Genomic DNA, 18870 nt, shown 5'->3' on the forward strand with positions numbered 1-18870 from the left:
TGGCGACAGTGACTCTTTTATTTCTTCACTCGATTCCTCGGGACTATACTAACTTTCACAACAATAGGAAGTACCATTGCTAACCACATTTTACAGATGAGGAATTCAGGCCTGTCTGCTCTGTCTGCTACAGGTAGCCCAGAGAGAGGAAGCCAACTCTCTGTCTTCGACAATCTGTGTTTTCATGGACTCAAAGCATGCTACGGTGTGGGCAGGACTTCCGAGATCACCGAGTACAGCCCTGGGTTTTACAGACGGAAAACAGAACTGGAGAGGGCTCAGGGTGTCCTTGCCCAAGTCCTACAGTCAAATCATGGATGAGTCTCTGATCCCCGCTTCCTGTACCTCTCCTATAACACATCCTCCCCTTCCCTCCCAAAAGAAAGCATGTGCCTGGATTTTCCTTAATCACTTGTTTGCTTTTCAATTCTCTATACTTACTATTTCCAGTTTTTTCTTCTGTTACCATTTTTAAAAAATGTTTTTTTATTGATTGCAGAGTGGAAGGGAGAGGGAGAGGGAGAGAGAGAGAGAGAAACATCCTACCTAATAATAGACAAATATGCAAATTGACCATAACTCTGACACGCCCACAAGCTATGCCCACCATCCAATCAGAGCGAGTATGCAAATTAAACCAACCAAGATGGCTACAGCCACAGAGAGCAAGGTTTCCTAGGTAACAGAGGAAGCCAAGCTTTCCGCCTGCCCTTGCCAGGCCTAAGCCTCCACTCAAGCTACAAAGTTTCAATTATAGAAGGTAAACAAATTCAAACAGAAATGGCGGCAGAATGGAGCTTGAGAGAGCAAGCCAGGGTTGCCACCGGCAACAGGGGAAGCAAAGCTTTCCGCACACCCTGGCCGGGCCCACCCGCTTAAGGCAACAAAGTTTCAATTATAACCCCAACACAAATGGCTGCCGCCGCGGAGGGAGCCCCAGGCTTGGCTCCGCTCCAGGCTACAAAGTTTCAATTGTAGAAGGAAAATAAATCCCAGATACCAGGGCCTCCCAGATGCCAGGTGGCGTGGCCAGCCTGCAAACCACCACAGGCCCCTCGCTCAGGCCGGCCCACGGCCTAAGGGAACCCCCACCCAGATCAGGGACACCCTTCAGGGCAAACCAGCTGGCCCCCACCCTTGTACCAGGCCTCTATCTTATCTAATAAAAGAGTAATATGCAGATTGACCATCACTCCAACACACAATATAGCTGCCCCAATGTGGTCAAAGATCCTGCCCCCATGTGGATACAAGATGGCCACCACAAGATGGCCAGCAGGAGAGGGCAGTTGGGAGGCACCCGGCCTGCAAGGGAGGGCAGTTGAGAAGGACCATGCCTGCAAGGGAGGGCAGTTCGAGGTGATCAACCCTGCAGGAGAGGGCAGTTAGGAGTGACCAGGCCGGCAGAGGAGGGAAGTTGGGGGCAAACAGGCTGGCAGCGGAGTGGTTAGCGGGTGATCAGGCTGGCAGGCAGAAGCGGTTAGGGGCAATCAGGAAGGCAAGCAGGCAAGCAGTTGGGAGCCAGCAGTCCTGGATTGTGAGAGGGATGTCCGACTGCCCTCGAGGGGTCCCAGATTGGAGAGGGTACAGGCTGGGCTGAGGGACAACCCCCCTCAGTGCACGAATTTCGTGCACTGGGCCTCTAGTCAATGATAAGAGAGAATCATGGAATGGCTGCCTCCTGCATGCCCCACACTAGGGATGGAGCCCACAACCTGGGCATGTGCCCTGACCTGGAATCGAACCGCGACCTCCTGGTTCATAGGTTGACACTCAACCACTGATCCATGCTGGCTGGGCTTCTGTTACCATTTTTAGTGGGGAAAAAGGGGGTTTGGGAGATAAGAAAAGAGGGAAGAGAAAGGAAAGGAAAGAAGAAAGAGAGAAAGAGGAAGATGGGTAGGGGGAGAGAGAGGAAGAGAGAAAGGAGAGAGGGATGGGGAACTGTTAACAATGATGTATTAGACCTTTGTTCTTGAGTTCGCCTAAGAAAATTCAGAGCAAGAACTCTGACGCAAGAAGTTCATTTAGAAAATCAGAGGTAGAAGGAGTGAGCCAGCTGGGCCTCGTGGACTCAGGAAACAAGTTGCAGAGGAGAGAAGGGCCCTCGGAGCTCAGGAGAGAGACAGCAAAGGGTAGGCACCTAAGGAAAGAAGGGGGGACAGGGAGGGCGTGAGAGAGGAGAGTGAGCGAGTACATTGGGTCCTTGTCTTAAGGGTTTTTATCTATTTTCTAAAGGTTGGAATTTTAGGGGAGGTCTTGGGGGAGAATCTCAACAGAATATTTGCCAGCTTCCCAGGTGTGTTGCCTCCGGGTGCTGGTCTCCACTGATTGGCCAGCGCTAGGACAGGCACTGATGATCCTTAGGCAGTGCATCTGGGCCTGATGCCGGCCATGGCCTTGCCTTGTCTGGTTCGCTGCTTTCCTGGGCCTGGAGCTGAAACACGCTGAGGCCTAGATGTTACCTCTAGTTTGACCAAACCCTGTCTCTGTGGTCAGCAGACCCACAGCTTCGTTCCTCCGGTTAGTGGGTGTGCGTCAGAACCTCACTGTTCGAGGGCTTCGTGCGTGGGGGATGGTGCTGAGGGCTTGGATGGGAGTCTACGAGGCTCTTCCCCGCCCCTGGTTCCTCCTCGAAGGGGGTCTACCACAGGGCCAGCGACAGGCCAGGGGAGGGAAGGCCACCCTGGGGTAAGGGCCCAGCCTGTGACTCATGTTTTCCCAGGTTTGCCCGTTGCTAGGCACCCAGGACTCTCTGCCTGCTGACATTCCTCCCTGGCCCGTTGTCCCTGCTGTGCGCATGCCTGTCCAGCTGCCCCCTCTGTCAGAACTATGTGCCCATCCATTGATGAGAAGCTGGATCACCCAATCTCCAGCGCCCTGGTTCTGGTGTCAGGATGTCTGCAGGCCAGCCAGATCCCTGGTGTGCCACTGGGTCAGTCCTGCCTCCTAGATCTGAGCCTCAGTTTCCCCACCTGCAAAACCAGAAGTTCACCATCCAACAGGTCATCCGGAAGCATGTTTTGTTTGTTTTAAAGAGTAAATTCTCCTTTATTTAAAAAATGTTTTTATTGATTTTTAGAGAGGAAGGGAGAGGGAACATCAATAGACACATCCACTGGCTGCCTCCTGCACCCCCCTCCCCCCCCCCGTACTGGGCATGGAGCCCACAACCCGGGGAATGGAACCAGGAGCTCCTGGTCCCTGGGGGACGCTCCATCCACCTGATGGCTCTGTCCTCCTCAAAGAACGCCACCCAAGTCCCCCCGGAGCCCGGGCTTTGCCCTCAACAAACGTGGCGTCTGCGGTGACGTCGCCTTCCGTCGCCTCGCGGGCCCCAGGCCCCCGCCCCCCGCGAGCGGCGAGCCCCAGTGACGGCAGCGCGCGGGGCGCATGCGCGGCGCGGGCCGCGGCGACGGCGACAAGGGGCGGAGGCGGCCCTGCCCCAGTGGCCCAGCCCGGCGCCGGGCGTGATGGTGTAGCCGGGCCTGCGGGCGGCGGCGGGCGGCGGGCGCGCGGGGCGAGGGCCCAGGGCCGCGCCGCCACGGGCTCGGGGACAGCGGCCGCGCGCGGAGGGGGGGTCGCCGCCCCTACCCCGGCGCCGCCGCGGGAGGCCGCGCCCGCCATGGCGGCCCGGCTGGTGCTGGACGAGTTCACGGCGCCCGCGGAGAAGGCGGCGCTGCTGGAGCGGAGCCGCGGCCGCATCGAGGGCCTGTTCGGCGTGAGCCTGGCCGTGCTGGGCGCGCTCGGCGCGGAGGAGCCGCTGCCCGCGCGCATCTGGCTGCAGCTGCGCGGGGCGCAGGAGGCGGTGCACAGCGCCAAGGTGAGTGCGCCCCCCGGCCCGCGCGATCGGGGCCTGGGCGCCCCACTCCGCCTCCGGGCCCCGCGCGATCGGAGACCCAGGGCGCCCCACTCCGATCCCCGGCCCCGCGCGATCGGCGCCTGGGTGCCCCACTCCGACCCCCGGCCCCGCGCGATCGGCTCCTGGGCGCCCCACTCCGACTCCCGGCCCGGCGCGATCGGGGCCCCTGGGCGCCCCACTCCGACTCCTGGCCCCGCGCGATCGGGGTCCCTGGGCGCCCCACTCCGCCTCCCGGCCCGGCGCGCGGGTTAAAGCGCAGTGTCCGGAGCCCGCCGACCTGCGTGTTCAGCCCACGGGTCATGTGACCTTGGCTAGCGGTTTCATCCCGGGCGCCTCAGTTTCCCCATTTGTTCAGGGCGCTGACGAAAGCGCCCACCTCCCTGGGCTTTCGCGGAGCAAGGCTGGCACCGAGTGCGCGGGCCACGCTGCTGCCTGTTGTTATGGTTCCCCCGCCCTCCGGGGTGCGCGGGGCTGGAGATGCGCAGCGCCGGTGGGGGTGCGCGGGGCTGGAGATGCGCAGGACTGGGGGTGCGCGGGGCTGGACCTTTTTGGGGTTTCAGGCCCCTTTGAAGATCTGACTCAGGGAGTATCCAGAAGAGATGGGGGTGTTTAATGATAATATTTAAAACTAGCGTCGTTTCTTGTCGTGGATGTTACGTAGGACTTGATTCACTTGCTGGTTCTAGCACATCCCACATCGCGCTCAGTACTCCGGGAGCGGGTGCTGCGGACCCTAGAAATCCAGAGGGCGATTTTATCCTCCCCTCTTCCGCTCTTTAAATTCTCAGCTGGGGAAACTGAAACTTTTGAGGAGGTGACTCACCTTCTAGATCAGCGTTTTGGTCTTACACCTACTGGAGGCGCGCCCCTCCCTCCTCAAGCCCCAAACAGCCCCGGAGTGCCCCTCCCCGGCGCCCTCCCATGTGCTAGCTTCTCCAGGCTTTTCCGCAGTTTGCTTCCAGAACCCTGTCTCCCAAATGGGGAGCCCCTGGGGCGCGGGAGCCCTTCGCCTGGACTTCAGAAATGCCTTGGGGCCCTGAAGCCTCGCTGTAACCCCTGACTTCCTAGGGCTTAAAAGCCAGGGTGTTTGGTTTCAGCATGCCGAGAGGGGAGAGAACGCTTACCTGCACGATCCCTCTCCGCAGCGTGACTTAAGACACTGTAGGTGTCCTGTCCAAGCAGATCTGCTTTCCTGTTCTTCCATTTCTAAACCATCTGTCTGACTTCCGGACAACTGACCCACGCCTTCCCAGTCCTGGGCCAGAGGTTGGCCTGACGGAGCCCTGAGGTTCCTTAGGGAAGCCAGCTGCCTGCGCCGCCACCTCCTTCCCGCGCCTTTGCTGCAGATCAGCCTTCATTCCGGGCGGGTGCCCCCTCCCCTCTGATCATTGCCTCACTCCTGTCCCCCTCTTCCCGTGGCAGCCCTCACAAAAGCCCCTCTCCTGCCCTGGGACCTCCTAGGGCCTCCGTTGCCTATCTCACTCCCTCTGAACCCCTCCACTGAGTTACACACTTGAGCCGCCCTCCAGGTAAACCTCCCCTGGAGTCTGACCCCTGCACACTGCCCGCTCCAGCTCAGCCTGACTCTGGGCTCTCCCCAAGTGTGGAAAGTGCTTCTCGGACCCAACAGGAAGAAACTGGCTGCCCACCTCGCCAGACCCCCCGCCACCCCGTCCTCTCGCTGTCCCCGCCGCACCCCTTGGCGTGAGCGCACTGGAAAAGGTGTGTCCCGCCGTGTCTGGGAACCCCGCGTCACCTGCCCGCTTATCTCTGAAGCGTGTTCCTCACGGCCCCACCCTCCCTTCGCCAGAAACCCTCTTCTTGTTTGTTGTTTCCCCTCGAGGCGCAGGTGAGGATGGATACCACACTCGAGGGCTTTATGTTTTTGTTAACTGGCCTTGCAGTTTGTTTTACATTCTTTTGAGGGAGAGAAAACCATTTACTTGATTTTTAAAGTTAAGAACAGGAAAGCAAACGTCAGCATCTACAGTGAGTTTCGCTGAGAGGAGAAGGGGTGGGGGGAGGAGAGCTGGAGGTCCGCGGTTTTTGGCTGGCTGGTTGAGCGCCGTTACCCTGAGCTGCGGGCCACCGTCCTGGGCGCATCCAGCGGCTTAGCACTGGGTTTTCGGGCTTTTAAAGTGTCAATCCCTGGTCCGCACAGGCTAAGGGGCAGGTGGAGACGGAGTTAGTTGGGGCCGGGGGCTAGAGGGAGGTGAGTGGGGGTGGCCAGTGATGCCCTGGGAGGTCACTGAGGCGCAGGCGCGTTGGCCCTTTGTCAGAGGGAAGCTCCTGGAGGAAGCGGCTTTGCTGGTTGTGAAGAGCCTGGAAGCTCCCAGGTGCCCGTGGCTGGGAGCAAAGGCCCGGAAGCACGGCGTCTCGGGGGAGCCTTGGGGGAGCCGGGCCGCAGCCTCGTTCATTAGGGAGTCTGAGGGCTCCCACGGGGCGGGCCTGTCTGAAGGTCTGTATTTGGAGGCAAGAAGCCCCAGCTGTGGGAGGGACGTTGTTCACGTGAGCGACACGGGAGGGAGAGGGGGACAAGGTTTTCGTTGGGACTGGGGTAGAGGACACCCCTGGTGTCAGAAAGATGGTGGGTACCTTTGACTGCCTGTTGCTTGGTGGGGCTGAGCAGCTGACATTTAAAGAAAATGTGTCCAGCCGGGCCGGCCTGGCTCAGGGGGTGAGCGTCAACCTAGGAACCAGGAGGTCACGGTTTGATTTCCGGTCAGGGCACATGTCCGGGTTGTGAACTTGATCCCCCATGGGGGGCGTGCAGGAGGCAGCCGATCGCTGATTCTCATTATTAATGTTTCTCTCTCTCTCTCTCTCTCTCTCTCTCTCTTTCTCTCTCTCTCCCCCCCCCCTTCCTCTCTGAAATCAATAAAAATATACTTTAAAAGTAAAAAAAAATAAAGGAAATGTGCCAAGAAATGCACTCACTGTTGCCTCTTGACCTCAGGGGCCCACAGCTCAGCAGGGCAGGGGGGACACTTGGAAGCAAACCGCGCAGCGTGGCACACGTGACCGCGGACATGCAGTGACAGACAGCGGAGAGGGAGCTGGTTCTGCCCATCGGGGTGCGGGGGTGAGCGAGAGAGAGCTCTCCAGAGAAGAGCGAGGGCAGAATCACACCATGATGCGAGACTGCGGCTCCTCACAGGCCTGAGTGCGGAGGGCGGGGCGGGCATGGCCGCCTGGGCACAGGCCCTGGAGCCCGCTGAAGAGCCGGGACTTGTCCCAGAGGCAGGCGTGGCGAGGCCTGGAGGGCTGCGAGCGAGAGTGATGCCCCCGTGTACATTCCCAAGGAAAGGCCCATCGCCCGCGTCCACGTCCCGCCTTGAACTGGGGAGAGCCTCCAGAGGCCGTGCCTGGGCGTGAGAGGAAAGCAGCGGAGGGCACTGTCCGCAGGGCCCGTGGGAGGGGCGGGGCAGACGTGCAAGCAAAGAAGTCAAAGAAGCTGGTGGACGAACATCCGAGAGGAAGTGGAAGTGCCTGCGCGATTCGGCCTCGTTCAGGCCTCATTCACGGGATGGAAGATGCAAAGCAGGTGGGACCCTGGGGGCCGGGCAGTGGGGGAGGAAGGAGGCTGGAGGGAGCTCAGCGGGGCGAGTGGGAAGGGTTCGAGCTCTTGCTTTAGATCAAAGCCACCGATGGCGATGTTTCCTGGGCTGGGCGGCCCTGTGAGGAGGTGGCTGACTGAAGGCAGGAACGGCAACAGGCGCTCGCTGTGTCCTGAGGGAGAGGGCAGGTGCCCAGGCTTCATACTAGCCAGGTACAGGGTCCGCATGGGCCCAGTGACATCTGATCAACTACACACATTCTTTACAAAGAAAACCAACCGCATGCTAAGCGACGTGTCAGGTGGGCCAGCTTCGGCTCTTGGCGGCCTTGTGGCGGGGGGCGGGGGGTGGCTCTGTTAGGGGTGGGAGAGGGAGGAGTGGGGGTGGGCTGTGGGGAGGGGGGCCTGGTGGCCTGTGTCAGGCAGTCCGGGGGGTTGGGTGGGGCGCCTGGGAGACAGTGGTCTGTGGGATCGATGCGGAGGAGCTGTGGGAGGACCGGGGGCCTGAAGGGCGGGCCATGGGCGGTGCGATGGCTTGAATCGGAGCAGGACTTGGTCCAGAAATGCTCAGGTGGGTGGTGGTTGCCCACTGGGTGCTGGGGAGCCAGCCCACAAGGCAAAGGCCCCCGGCCCAGCGGTGGTTCTGAGAGGTGAGCCTCTGGGCTAGGACAGTCCAAGCACGTCCAAGACTGACCTCCTACGTCCGTGACCGGGGCCTGTGTCCCCTTGGGCGCGGGGAGGGGTGCCGATAGAGGGCAAGGTCAGTCAGCACTGGAGACGCCTCCAGGTGGTGGCGAGAGAGGAATTTGGGGCTCAGAACCTTGGCTATGGGGAGCCATGGGGGAGGGGCAGGAGGGAGGCTCCTTGGTCCTGCGTGAGGTGGACGTGTCCCTTTCCACTTAGAGAGGCGGAGAGGGACGTGGAGGTGCTGCAAGGCGAGGGCACCAGCGTGGGGCGTCGGTGCCAGCGTGTAGCTGGTGGGCCAGGATCCTGCCCTGGAGCTCTGGCAAAGGAGCGGGGATTGGATGTGAGTGGGCGGCTCCTCGTGTGCGTGTCCAGGAACTGCAGGCGCTGAGCTTGCTGCCCGCCCTGCAGCCCGTTGCCAGCTCAGGCCCAGCCTCACGCAGCGCGGAGCCCGGGGGGCATAGCCAGGGACCTCGGAGAGCCTTCGGGAGAGTGCGGGAGGGGTTCAGAGGACTCACAACATGACTGCACCTGGGAACACGCGTTTAACGTGTGGAAAAGAGCACGAGGGGAGGAGCGGTCTGGGAGAGCTGGTGCCTGTCCTTCACCCAGCTCTGAGTTCTGAGGTCACATTTGCAGAGCAAGAGGAGGAGGAGGAGACGAGCGGGTCTGTGCAGAGGCCTGCCACGGCCCGGCTGCAGGGTCTCTCATCTCCGTCTACAAGAACCTGGTACCTGGGTTCTCTTGTTTGTTTATGCCTTTTTTGGTTGATTTTTTAATTATTATTATTTTATTTATTTATTTTTTTTGGTCCCTGGTTTCCTGACTGAGTTCTTGAACAGTGGATGCGCCCACGGAGGAAACGGTTCGATGTCACACTGGGTGGTGACGTCGGGTTTTTGTTTTGACTTTACCAGAAAGGAGGCGGGCGGCCCTTCTGCATTTCCAGGAATGGCATTTTCTAGCTCGCCCTGGTTCTGAAGAAGGGGTGGTTGGCTCAGCCCCTTTGCGGGGCTGGTCCTGTGGGGCTGTGCCGGCGTGTGGAAATAAGGGGTGCTCACCCTGAGTTTGTGGGGGAGGGGCAGTGACTGCTCACGACTGGTTTCCTTCCCTCTCGGCTGACCAGCTAGTGTCCCGGGTTTTAATCCAGTCGAGGAATGCTTGCTCCGGCCGCCTTTGTACTAAATCGATGGCATGGTATACAGTCAGCAGTTTTGCAATCCAAGAACAAAATGGGGGGGGGGGGGGGGGTCCTTATATAATTAATGAAAGAACTTCTTTTAAACAAGGTTTGTCCTATGGAAACAACCGGAAAAGCCTTTTGGTTAAAGAAACGGAATTATCCCTTTTCACTGTTACTTTAAGGGGTTCCTTCCCACTTCAGGGAGGTTCGGCTCCTCTGGGGCTGACAGAGTTAGTGGTCACAGCGCTGCTGGGCGCGGGCTGCGGGAACCCTCGGTGTCCGTGTCTGCGGAGCGGCGGCTGCGCTGGCGTCTGTGGCTGGGCCTCCCCGCCTGCCAGCCACCGGCATCCTCGTCCTGCCTGCGCCTGCGCCAGATCGCAGTGTCTGGTGATCAGCCTGGTGTAGTTCAGGTTAAGAAATGAAGTTGTTACTTTGCTGTCATAGCTGGGTTAGTAACATCCGGGGGAGGATTCTGTTTTAAAATTAGCATCAAATTGATCAAATCCCAACAGTTATTCTAAGGATTGTGTTTAGGATGTGAATAAAAATTAAAATGCTCTCGAAGTATTCGTTTCTGTGACTTGAGGTTCTGGGCGGGGGCGGGGGGAGGGGGGGTCCTTGAAGGGCTCACACATCAGTGCCAGCTGCGTAGTTTATTTGCTGTGAGTTCTAGGAACACAGAGTTAGGCAAGACTTGTTCTCTATAAGCCAGTTAGAACCGAGCTTCTTTAAGAAACTTGGTGCCCTGACCCGTGTGGCTCAGTGGATAGAGCGTCGGCCTGTGGACTGAAGGGTCCCAGGTTCGATTCTGGTCAAGGGCATGTACCCAGTAGGGGGTGTGCAGGAGGCAGCTGATCAATGTTTCTCTCTCATCGATGTTTCTAACTTTCTCTTCCTCTCCCTTCCTCTCTGTAAAAAATCAATTAAATTTTTTTTTTAAAGAAAAGAAACATTGTAACCTAACTTATTAACATCCTTCCAGCCGGAAGCATTCCCACTCACCATGGGAAGTAAAGGCTCTTCTCGTTTTCAGGCAGAAGCATGCGGAGAGCTGCGGCTTTCTTTGTTCCCACACTCTCAGCCACAGTCAAAAGTAAATCCCCCCAGCCCCCCAGCCCCCCAGCCCCCCCCCCATTCCCAAAGCACGACCCGGCCCTGCGCTCCGGCTGCGAGGGCTCCCCTCACTCACGGTCCTGGGACAGGCGCCCGCACAGCGGAGAGCCCAGCCCCGGCTCCCTTACGGTCCCTGTTCCCCGCAGTCAGATCCCTGCAGACTGGGCAGGCCCCCCCACCCCGTCCCCGTCCCAGAGCCAGGAAACAGCAAACACAGAACCACGGAGCAAGGAACAGCGGGAAGGAGCACCCGGAGCTTCTCTTTCCGCTTGGGATCCGCTCTGGGCGCCAACATGAAACGTGCTGGGGCTGCAGGGCCGCCGAGTGCCTCCCCGGCGCGGCACGCGGGTGACAGCTCCACACGGGTGGGCTCGCACGGACTCCAGGTCCCACAGAACTGCCCCAACTGCCCGGGCTCGACACTTTGGAGTAATAAGCATGACTCGCACAGCTGGGCAGCTGATGGATGAGGGAACCATCAGGAATGTGGTTCAGAGAGCGTTTGAGGGTCTGAGAGCTGTGTGTGTGTGTGTGTGTGTGTGGTTAATCCTCACCCGAGGATATTTTTTCCATTGCTTTTTAGAGAGTGAAAGGGAAGGAGGGGGGAGAGAGAAAGAGAAGAAAAAACATCCATGTGAGAGAGCCACATCGATGGGTTGCGTCTCGCACACATCTGGACAGGGACCCGGGATGGGACCTGCAACCCAGGTACGCGGCTTGGACCGCGAATCGAACCATCACCCTTAGGTGTGCAGGTTCTAACCACTGAGCCACCAGCCAGGACAGAGAATTCGAGTTTTATCAGCACTAAAGAGAGAGAGAATGGTGGGATACAATTGCTTGATTATATACAAATTAGAGGCCCAGTGTACGAAATTCGTGCAGTCCCTCAGCCCGGCCTGCGCCCTCTCACAGTCTTGGAGCCCTCAGGGGATGTCCAGGAGCAGACCTAAGCTGATAGCCATCCTTAGCACTGCCGTGGAGGTGGGAGCGGCTCCCACCACCGCCACTGCGCTCACCAGCCGCGAGCCCAGCTCAGGACTCCAGGCTGAGCGGCGCTCCCCCTGTGGGAGCACACTGACCACCAGGGGGCAGCTCCCGCGTTGGTCAGTGCGCGTCATAGCGACCAGTCCTTCTGCCATTCAGTCAATTTAGCCTTTTATTATATAGGATTGGCTAGTTCTTGGAGACAGTGAAACCATAACCTTTGGGGCTATCTCTCCCACCAGACTGAGGTCACTGGCATCTCTGCTGGACAAACGCCCACGTTTTAGCACGTAGCATCGCAGTCCTGGCCCAAACCAGCAGCGAACGGTGAGTCAGACATCCGTTTCCCCGCCATCGCGTCGTCCGTGGGCGGGCCAGGGAGTGCTCCCTGGTTAGGGAGGCCCCCCCCCTGCCCTCGTCAGAAGGATTAGATAGCGTTTCTGAACGGTGCGCACTTATCGAAACGGAGCACACGCCTCCTTCTGGTCACTTTAGCCCCTTTCTTAAACAATGTCACCCACGTCAGCGATACTTGGGCGCATGCCAGCTGTGTTTCCCTCACTTCTTCTTTTATTATTATTACGTTTATTGGGGCAACGTTGGCTAATAGGGTCCTGTCGGTTGTCCCCACACTTTCAGTTCCTGCCTTGACGTGGATTAATTAATGGCCAGGGTTTCCCAGCAGCGGCTCTGCCCACGTTTCCGTCAGAGGTACTTGGTGGTGGGGCTGTGCCGGGCATTGAAGGGTGTTTGGCAGAATGCCCAACCTTAGCCCTGAGGTGCCAGGAGCACCCCCTCTGCTGTGCCCTGACACTGCCAATGCCCCCCCCCCCCCCGCAGCCCCCCGCAGAGCAGTTCTCCCTGCTCAGGACCCACTGTTACAGGTCCCAGGCCGGGCCCACTCTGTCTGGTGAAGGTGCTTAGATGCCGCCTCGGTGGGTAGAAAGCAGATGAGCGTCCCTCCCCCAGTGGCCGCCCACCTCCTCTGGGATGTGTTTTTGGATCAGGGTGGAAGGAAGGAAGGAAAGAAGGGAGGGAGGAAGGGCAAGGTCAGATCGGGCTCCCGGAATAAAGCAGCTTGTTAGAATGGAAACCACGGAGACTTGAGTGCGGGCCTGAGGGTCTCGAACCCCCATCCACAGCAGCGGGCGTGGAGGAAGTGTCCGCGTGGGGAATGGGACCGGGTGCGCTTGCTCCCGCCGCCTGGACACTGGCCAGAGGGGAGCAGAGGGCCGAGCGCAGCAACAGAGACGCGTTCAGAGCCGGTCAGTGTGTCCCCGGACCCGAGTCCACGGGGACCCACGATGAGAAGGAAGCGCTGATTGCAGGCGAGGCTGCACTGAAAGGGACCCGCCCGGTGCAGGCGGGAAGCTGTGGGACCTGTGGGTTCGAGGCGCCTCAGAAACACCCCTGAGAGCCCGCAGCCTAGGGTGGCATCGGGGAGGCTGGAGGGGACGGGCCTGTTCGCTGGGGCTCCCCGGCAGCCGGTGGTGGTCGTGTGCTGGAGGGGGGACCCAGAACCTTGGGGGTGTCTGCACTTCAGATGCCCAGGAAGAGGCAGCAGAGGGGGGGAGGGCTGTCAGACAAGTGGGACGTGAGAGGCAGCTCGTGGGTCTCGGAAAGGCGGGAGTCGCTGGCCAGTGGGATGGCGCTCCGGGCGCTCACGGACACGGAGGCCTCTGGTTGCACTGCCTGTTGCTGGGGAAAGGGGTTCCGTGCGAATGGGCCAGAATCCAGGTGGCAGCGGGTGGCAGTGGAATGGAGTTTGGGCTACTTGTTCGGAAAGTGGGGAGCTGGGAGGACGGGGGAGTGGCCCCCTGTGTGGGCTGGGCGGCAGGAGGGCCTGTGGCTGGAAGGCAGGAGGCAGAATGCCCGAGGGGCTGAGCGGTTGGCTGCCAGGAGAGGCGGTCGGAGGGACTCACCTGTGTTGGCCTCTGGGCCGTCAAAAAACAGCCTTTTCCTAAGAGTGAGAAGAGAGCCGGGACCGACGTTGGGCCGGGAGACGCTGGTGAGAGAGGGAGTGAGGGGGTCAGGAGGCTGAGCGCTGGTGGGGGACGGTAGACTCTGCGTGTGGCCGTCCTGTGTCCGGGGAGCCTGCAGGGAGGCTACCCCAGGGGCAGCAGCACCCCCTCCTGGGGAGAACAGGGTAGCAATTTAGAAACGAGGTTGAGGAGGAAGATGGAGAAAGCGCATGTTAGAAGTGCGTTGGGAAAATGGCTAATGGGTTTATTATTAAATCTGTAGCGTGTGTTATTAATGTAGATGGCCAGACAGAAACGGGGACGGCCTGTTACAGACCTGTGGGTTAATGATGGCTAAAGGTTTGACTCGCCCACGGCTGCGATGGTGCCTCATTACGTACATTCTGTGGGACGGCACGGTCACCCCCTCCTCCTTTCCCGAGAGGGAACGCCGCGCTGTGTGCGGAGTCTCGTCGGCCCTGCAGTGTGCGGCGGGGTGAGGGTGGCCGGTCTGAGCCGGGTTAGGGACCCCTCTGCCCCGTGCCGAGACCTTCCTGGCCTGCGTGGCTTCTTCCTCGACCGTCTGCTGCTGCCTTGTGCCAGGCACAGCTCCCCTCCTGGCAGCCGCCCACGTCGGCCAGATCCACGCTCATGACAGCCGAGCCGGTCGCTCCGGCCTTTGACCTCTCTGGCTCGGTGAGCTTGCTCTGTGCCTGTGCCTGTGCCGGTGCCTGTGCCGGTGCCTGTGCCTGTGCCGGTGCCTGTGCCGTCGGTCGTCTCTGCTGCCGGTGCTTCCCAGGCGCGCCTGTGCTGTTCCCTCCACACGTCCAGGCACCAGCTTCCAACCACGCGAGGTCAGGGGGGCGAGCCGGCAGGGCCTCCTGCGTGTGCCGTGGTCAGAGGTGGGCGATGGTGGGAGGGTGCCCAGTCCACCTGCAGGCTCTCCGGCGGCCCCTCGGGTCCCCCTGGTTCTAGCCGAGTCCCTCCAGGTTGGTGCCGTGATGTGCGAGTTGAGAAGAGCTGAGACTGTAGAAGGCAGACGAATAAACCTCATTTTGCCACGTGAAAGGGGGGTTGTTCTATATGTTATATGCCCCCCCCTTTTTTTCTTAAAAGCCTGAGTAATGGAAACAACAGGAAGCCCCGGGCGGTGTGGCTCAGTGGGCGGAGCGTCACCCCGTCCACGGAAAGGTGGTGGGCTCCGTTCCCGGCCAGGGCACATGCCCAGGTTTCGGGTTCAATCCCTGATAGGAGGCAACCGATCAATGTTTCTCTCTCACATTAATGTTTCTCTCCCTCCCTCCCTCCCTTTCTCTTCCTAAAATCAATTAAAAAAACCACAACAACAATAACCCATGGACACAGGCTGTAGGGTGGTGAGAGCCTGGGGTGGGGGTGGGAGGGCTGGAAGAGGTCAGTGGGGGGAAGAGGGGACATAGGTAATACTCGCAACAATAAAGATTTTTTTAAAACACAGTATGAATATTGCAGGATGAGGAGACAGTTTTTGACTAACATTCAAATGTTCAGATAGCAAATACAGCCAAAGGCAAATGGTGGCTATTTGGGTCCACAGAACCTTTCTTATCCATCCAAGTGATGGCCAGACGTCCCCTAGAACGGAGTAATACTGTATACTTTATTGCTTACCTCTGAACTTGAGTATAACAATCAATTGTTGTTACTTAGTAATTCTCAAGAGTCAATTATTAATGAAAAAGTTGAGTAATTCTCAAGGGACAAATTACTCCTGTCTTTTGGGGCGCGTACACGCGCGCACACACACACACACACACACACACACACACACACATACAACTCTTCCTCACAACTATGCTGCTGGCCCTGGCCGGTGTGTTCAGTGATTAGAGCGTCCACCTGCGGACTGAAGGGTCCCAGGTTCGGTTCAGGTCGAGGGCACGTACCTCGGTGGCAGGCTCGACCCCCATTCAGGCCAGGCAGCAGGCAGCCAATCAGCGATGTCCCTCTCTCATTGATGTTTCTGTCTGTCTATCCCTCTCCCCTCCTCTCTCTCTGAAAAACAAAGTCAATAAAAACATATTAAAACACACACACATACACAGATCACCTCTGCAGCTGGCACTGCAGCCATAGTTTTGGTACCCGGGGGCGACGCCAGATGGTTCTGCTCCATGGGCGTTTCTCTGCCAGCCCCCCTGTGCCTGCCACCCACAGCCAGGCTCTTGGGGATCCAGCATGATCCCTTTTTCTCCGAAAGACAACAATCTCAATAGCATCTGGATGCATCCCAGAGAGGACCACTTGCTGGAAAGGGATTGTAGAAGCTGCGTAAAGCGATTCGATCTGTTGGTAAATAACAGATCAGATCGGCAGTTTAGGGTATTTTCTATGGGTTCATTGATTACGGTGATGGGAGCAGGGACTGCTGTGATGATGGTTTTTAAAAGTGCTTGTGGGAAATCTCGACCTGCTCAATTCTGCCCTGAACCTAAAGCTGCTTTAAAAAATAAGGTCTATTTTTTTTTAAAACTCAGAGTCGGGGTTTTTCATGAACCGGGGCAGCTACCTGTGTGACTCAGCGGCCGGTGTACGTCTGCGTTTTCTCGTGGCTGTGTAGGGCTGGGAGCGTCCTGCGTTGTACAGTTCATCAGCTACAGATGAAATAGTCCTTGGGCAGTTCTTTTGGCAGAACAGTCTTCAATTACATGAATCCAGAAAAGCAACAGGAATAATAGGAAATAATTGTTTCAAAGATGCATCCCTCGGTATTTCGTAACCGCTGGGATTCCTCGTCTCCAACAAGAATGGGGCAGAGTTTGGGATGAGGGCCCAGCTGTCCCGCGGCAGCATGGGGCACGCCATGCGCCTCCCTGCTCACTTCTTGTTAAAATTACAAGGTGTGCCCCGGTTCAAACAAGCGGTCAGGTGGCTCCGGGGTTTCTGCTGCCCCCCAATCTCTAGGGGCAACTCCGCTCTCCTGGTTTTAGCTGCTTGTTCCAATGGTTACCTAAATATTAAACAATCTACTGCTATTTCTTTAAAAATATATTTTTTTAATTGATTTCATAGAGGAAGGGAGAGGGAGAGAGAGAGAAACATCAATGATGAGAGAGAATCATTGATCCGCTGCCTCCTGCATGCCCCCCAGTGGGGATCGAGCCCGAACCTGGGCATATGCCCTGACCGGGAATCGAACCCTGACCTCCTGGTTCCTAGGTCCACACCCAACCCCTGAGCCAGGCCGTCCGGACTCACGACTGTTCCTGTAAATGCTTTGTTTGCGTCACGCCCTCCCCCCAGTTATGGGCCTGATTCCCCCTTGTGCCCGGCGCGGCAGCTGGCCACGGGCCGCCGGGCTGTGAGCTGAGGCGCGCTGTGAGCTGACCCTGTCCTCTCTTGCAGGAGTACATCAAAGGCGTCTGCGAGCCCGAGCTGGAGGAGCGGGAGCACTACCCCAAGGCCATGCACTGCATCTTCGTGGGCGCGCAGGGCCTGTTCCTCAAGAGCCTGATCCAGGACACCTGCGCCGACCTCTGCGTGCTGGACGTCGGGCTGCTGGGCATCCGCGGCAGCGCCGAGGCCGTGGTCATGGCCCGCAGCCACGTCCAGCAGTTCGTGAAGCTCTTCGAGAGCCACGAGGGCCTGCCCAGCTGCCAGAAGGAGTCGGAGGTGAAGCGGGAGTTCAAGCAGTTCGTGGAGGCGCGCGCCGACAGCTACACCATGGACCTGCTGCTCCTGCCCACGTCCCTGAAGAAGGAGCTGCTGGCGCTCACGCTGGGGGAGGACACCCTGTTTGAGGCGGGGGACGATGACGTCCCTGAAATCAGAGAGTCTGCACAGACGGGGGGCCCACAGAGCGCGGCCACGGGGCTGAGCGTTGACGGGGCGGCCCTGCGGGAGGAGGCGAGAAGCGGGGCCGGGACCCCCGTGTCCGAGCTCACGAAACAAATGGACACCGTGTTTTCTAGCTCACAAGACGCGCTCTTCCTTCCCGTCAACGGCCTGGCCCCCGAGGACGAGCTCGGCAAGGGTAGGGCTTGCCACAAACGGAGGTCCTCCGACTCCGAGGAGCGGCACACCAAGAAGCAGTTTTCTCTGGAGAGCGTGGAGGGGGGCGAGCTGGCGCCCGACGGGAAGACGGACGCGAAGACGGACGCTGGAGCTGTCCTCATCGACCTGTCCGAGGCGCCCGGCGAGCCAGACGGCGTGAGCCCCGACGGGAAAGACACCACCGAGGAGATGGAGCACAACATCCTGGTGAACTTCTTCAGAACCATGGGCTACTCGCAGGACACCGTGGAGAAGGTCATCCGGGAGTACGGGCCGTCCGCCGAGCCCCTGCTGCTCCTGGAGGAGATCGAGAAGGAGAACAGGCGGTGCCAGGAAGAGCGGGAGCCTGCGCCTGGCCCCGGGCACCCCGAGACCAGCAAAACCAAACACAAGGGAGTTTGTAGCAGCACCAACGAGTTCACCGTGGACTCCACCCCAAAGAAAACGCAAACCCACGCACAGCAAAATACGGTGAAGAAATTTCCTCCGTTACCGTTCAAAGCGGAATCAAAACCGTGTACCTCGAACTGCAGGATGAACGCTTTCAAAACAGGGCCGATGGAGCAGCGGCCGGAGCCCTGGGGGCCGCACCCCAACTACGTCGGGAACATGGACCTGGAAATCGATGGCTTTGCCCCCTCCGTCGCCCCCTCCAGCCCCAGTTTTGTTTCGAGAGGAGGGTCAGGTCACCAGCCCAGGATTCCGGTTTTCCCCGAGAATGGGGTGCAGCCGCACGGAGAGGCCTTGCTCCCCAACCATCTCAAGTCGGCCTGTGAGAGCCGGGCCGGATGCCTCGGCTCCCCGCAGTCCAGGCCGAACTGCCAGCCCCTTCCTGCCACGCCGCTGCCCCCGCTGGGGCTCTCGGCCGGGTTTTCCGATCACATCGACTCCTCGGTTACAGGGGTGCAAAGGTTCCGAGACACCCTGAAAGTGCCCTACAAGCTGGAGCTGAAGAACGAGCCAGGGAGGACGGATCTGAAGCACATCGTCATCGACGGGAGCAACGTCGCGATTACGTAAGTCCACGCGGCCGCGCTCGCTGTGATTCCCAGCAGCGCCCCCAGCAGCGCCCGGAACTGCGTGCACTGGGGGAACGGTCCTGTGTGTCGAGTGGGTCTGAGCTTCCCTGGAAAGCCTTGCTGTTCCATCTGGTGGAGTTCTAACTTGGCCCACCGGCAGCCTTGCCTGTCGGGGCAGGAGATGATGGGAAGTGTCTTTTCACCTCGCTTTGCCCAGTGATAAGCAGCACGGAGACTTCTAAATGATTAGGTTTTTTAAGAATGTATTTTTATTGATTTCAGAGAGGAAGAGAGAGAGACAGAAACATCAGTGATGAGAGAGAATCATGGATCGACCGCCTCCTGTACACCCCCACCTGGGGATCGAGCCTGCAACCCGGGCCTGTGTCCTGACTGGGAATCGAACCGTCACCTCCTGGTTCCTAGGTTAACGCTCAACCACTGAGCCTCCTGGCCAGGCTCAACTATGTCCT

The 18870-nt window shown here is 58.9% G+C and overlaps 1 protein-coding gene across 2 annotated transcripts in view; it reads left to right on the plus strand.

The window, feature by feature from the left end:
* The first annotated feature begins 3482 nt into the window (after nt 1–3482).
* Nucleotides 3483–18870, plus strand: part of N4BP1 (NEDD4 binding protein 1) — a 28721-nt gene continuing 13333 nt past the window's right edge. Inside the window, exons 1-2 of one of the 2 annotated variants that reach the window (XM_079759599.1) lie at nt 3483–3823; nt 16731–18394. In XM_079759599.1, coding sequence (XP_079615725.1) covers nt 3626–3823; nt 16731–18394 — 1862 coding nt within the window. In that variant the 5' untranslated portion in view covers nt 3483–3625. Of the gene's footprint in view, nt 3824–6759; nt 7407–16730; nt 18395–18870 lie in introns of those variants that run through there. The other variant, XM_079759598.1, reaches the window with a different exon arrangement.

The sequence above is a fragment of the Cnephaeus nilssonii genome (genome assembly GCF_951640355.1).
Source record: "Cnephaeus nilssonii genome assembly, chromosome: 20".
Lineage (NCBI taxonomy): Eukaryota > Metazoa > Chordata > Mammalia > Chiroptera > Vespertilionidae > Cnephaeus > Cnephaeus nilssonii.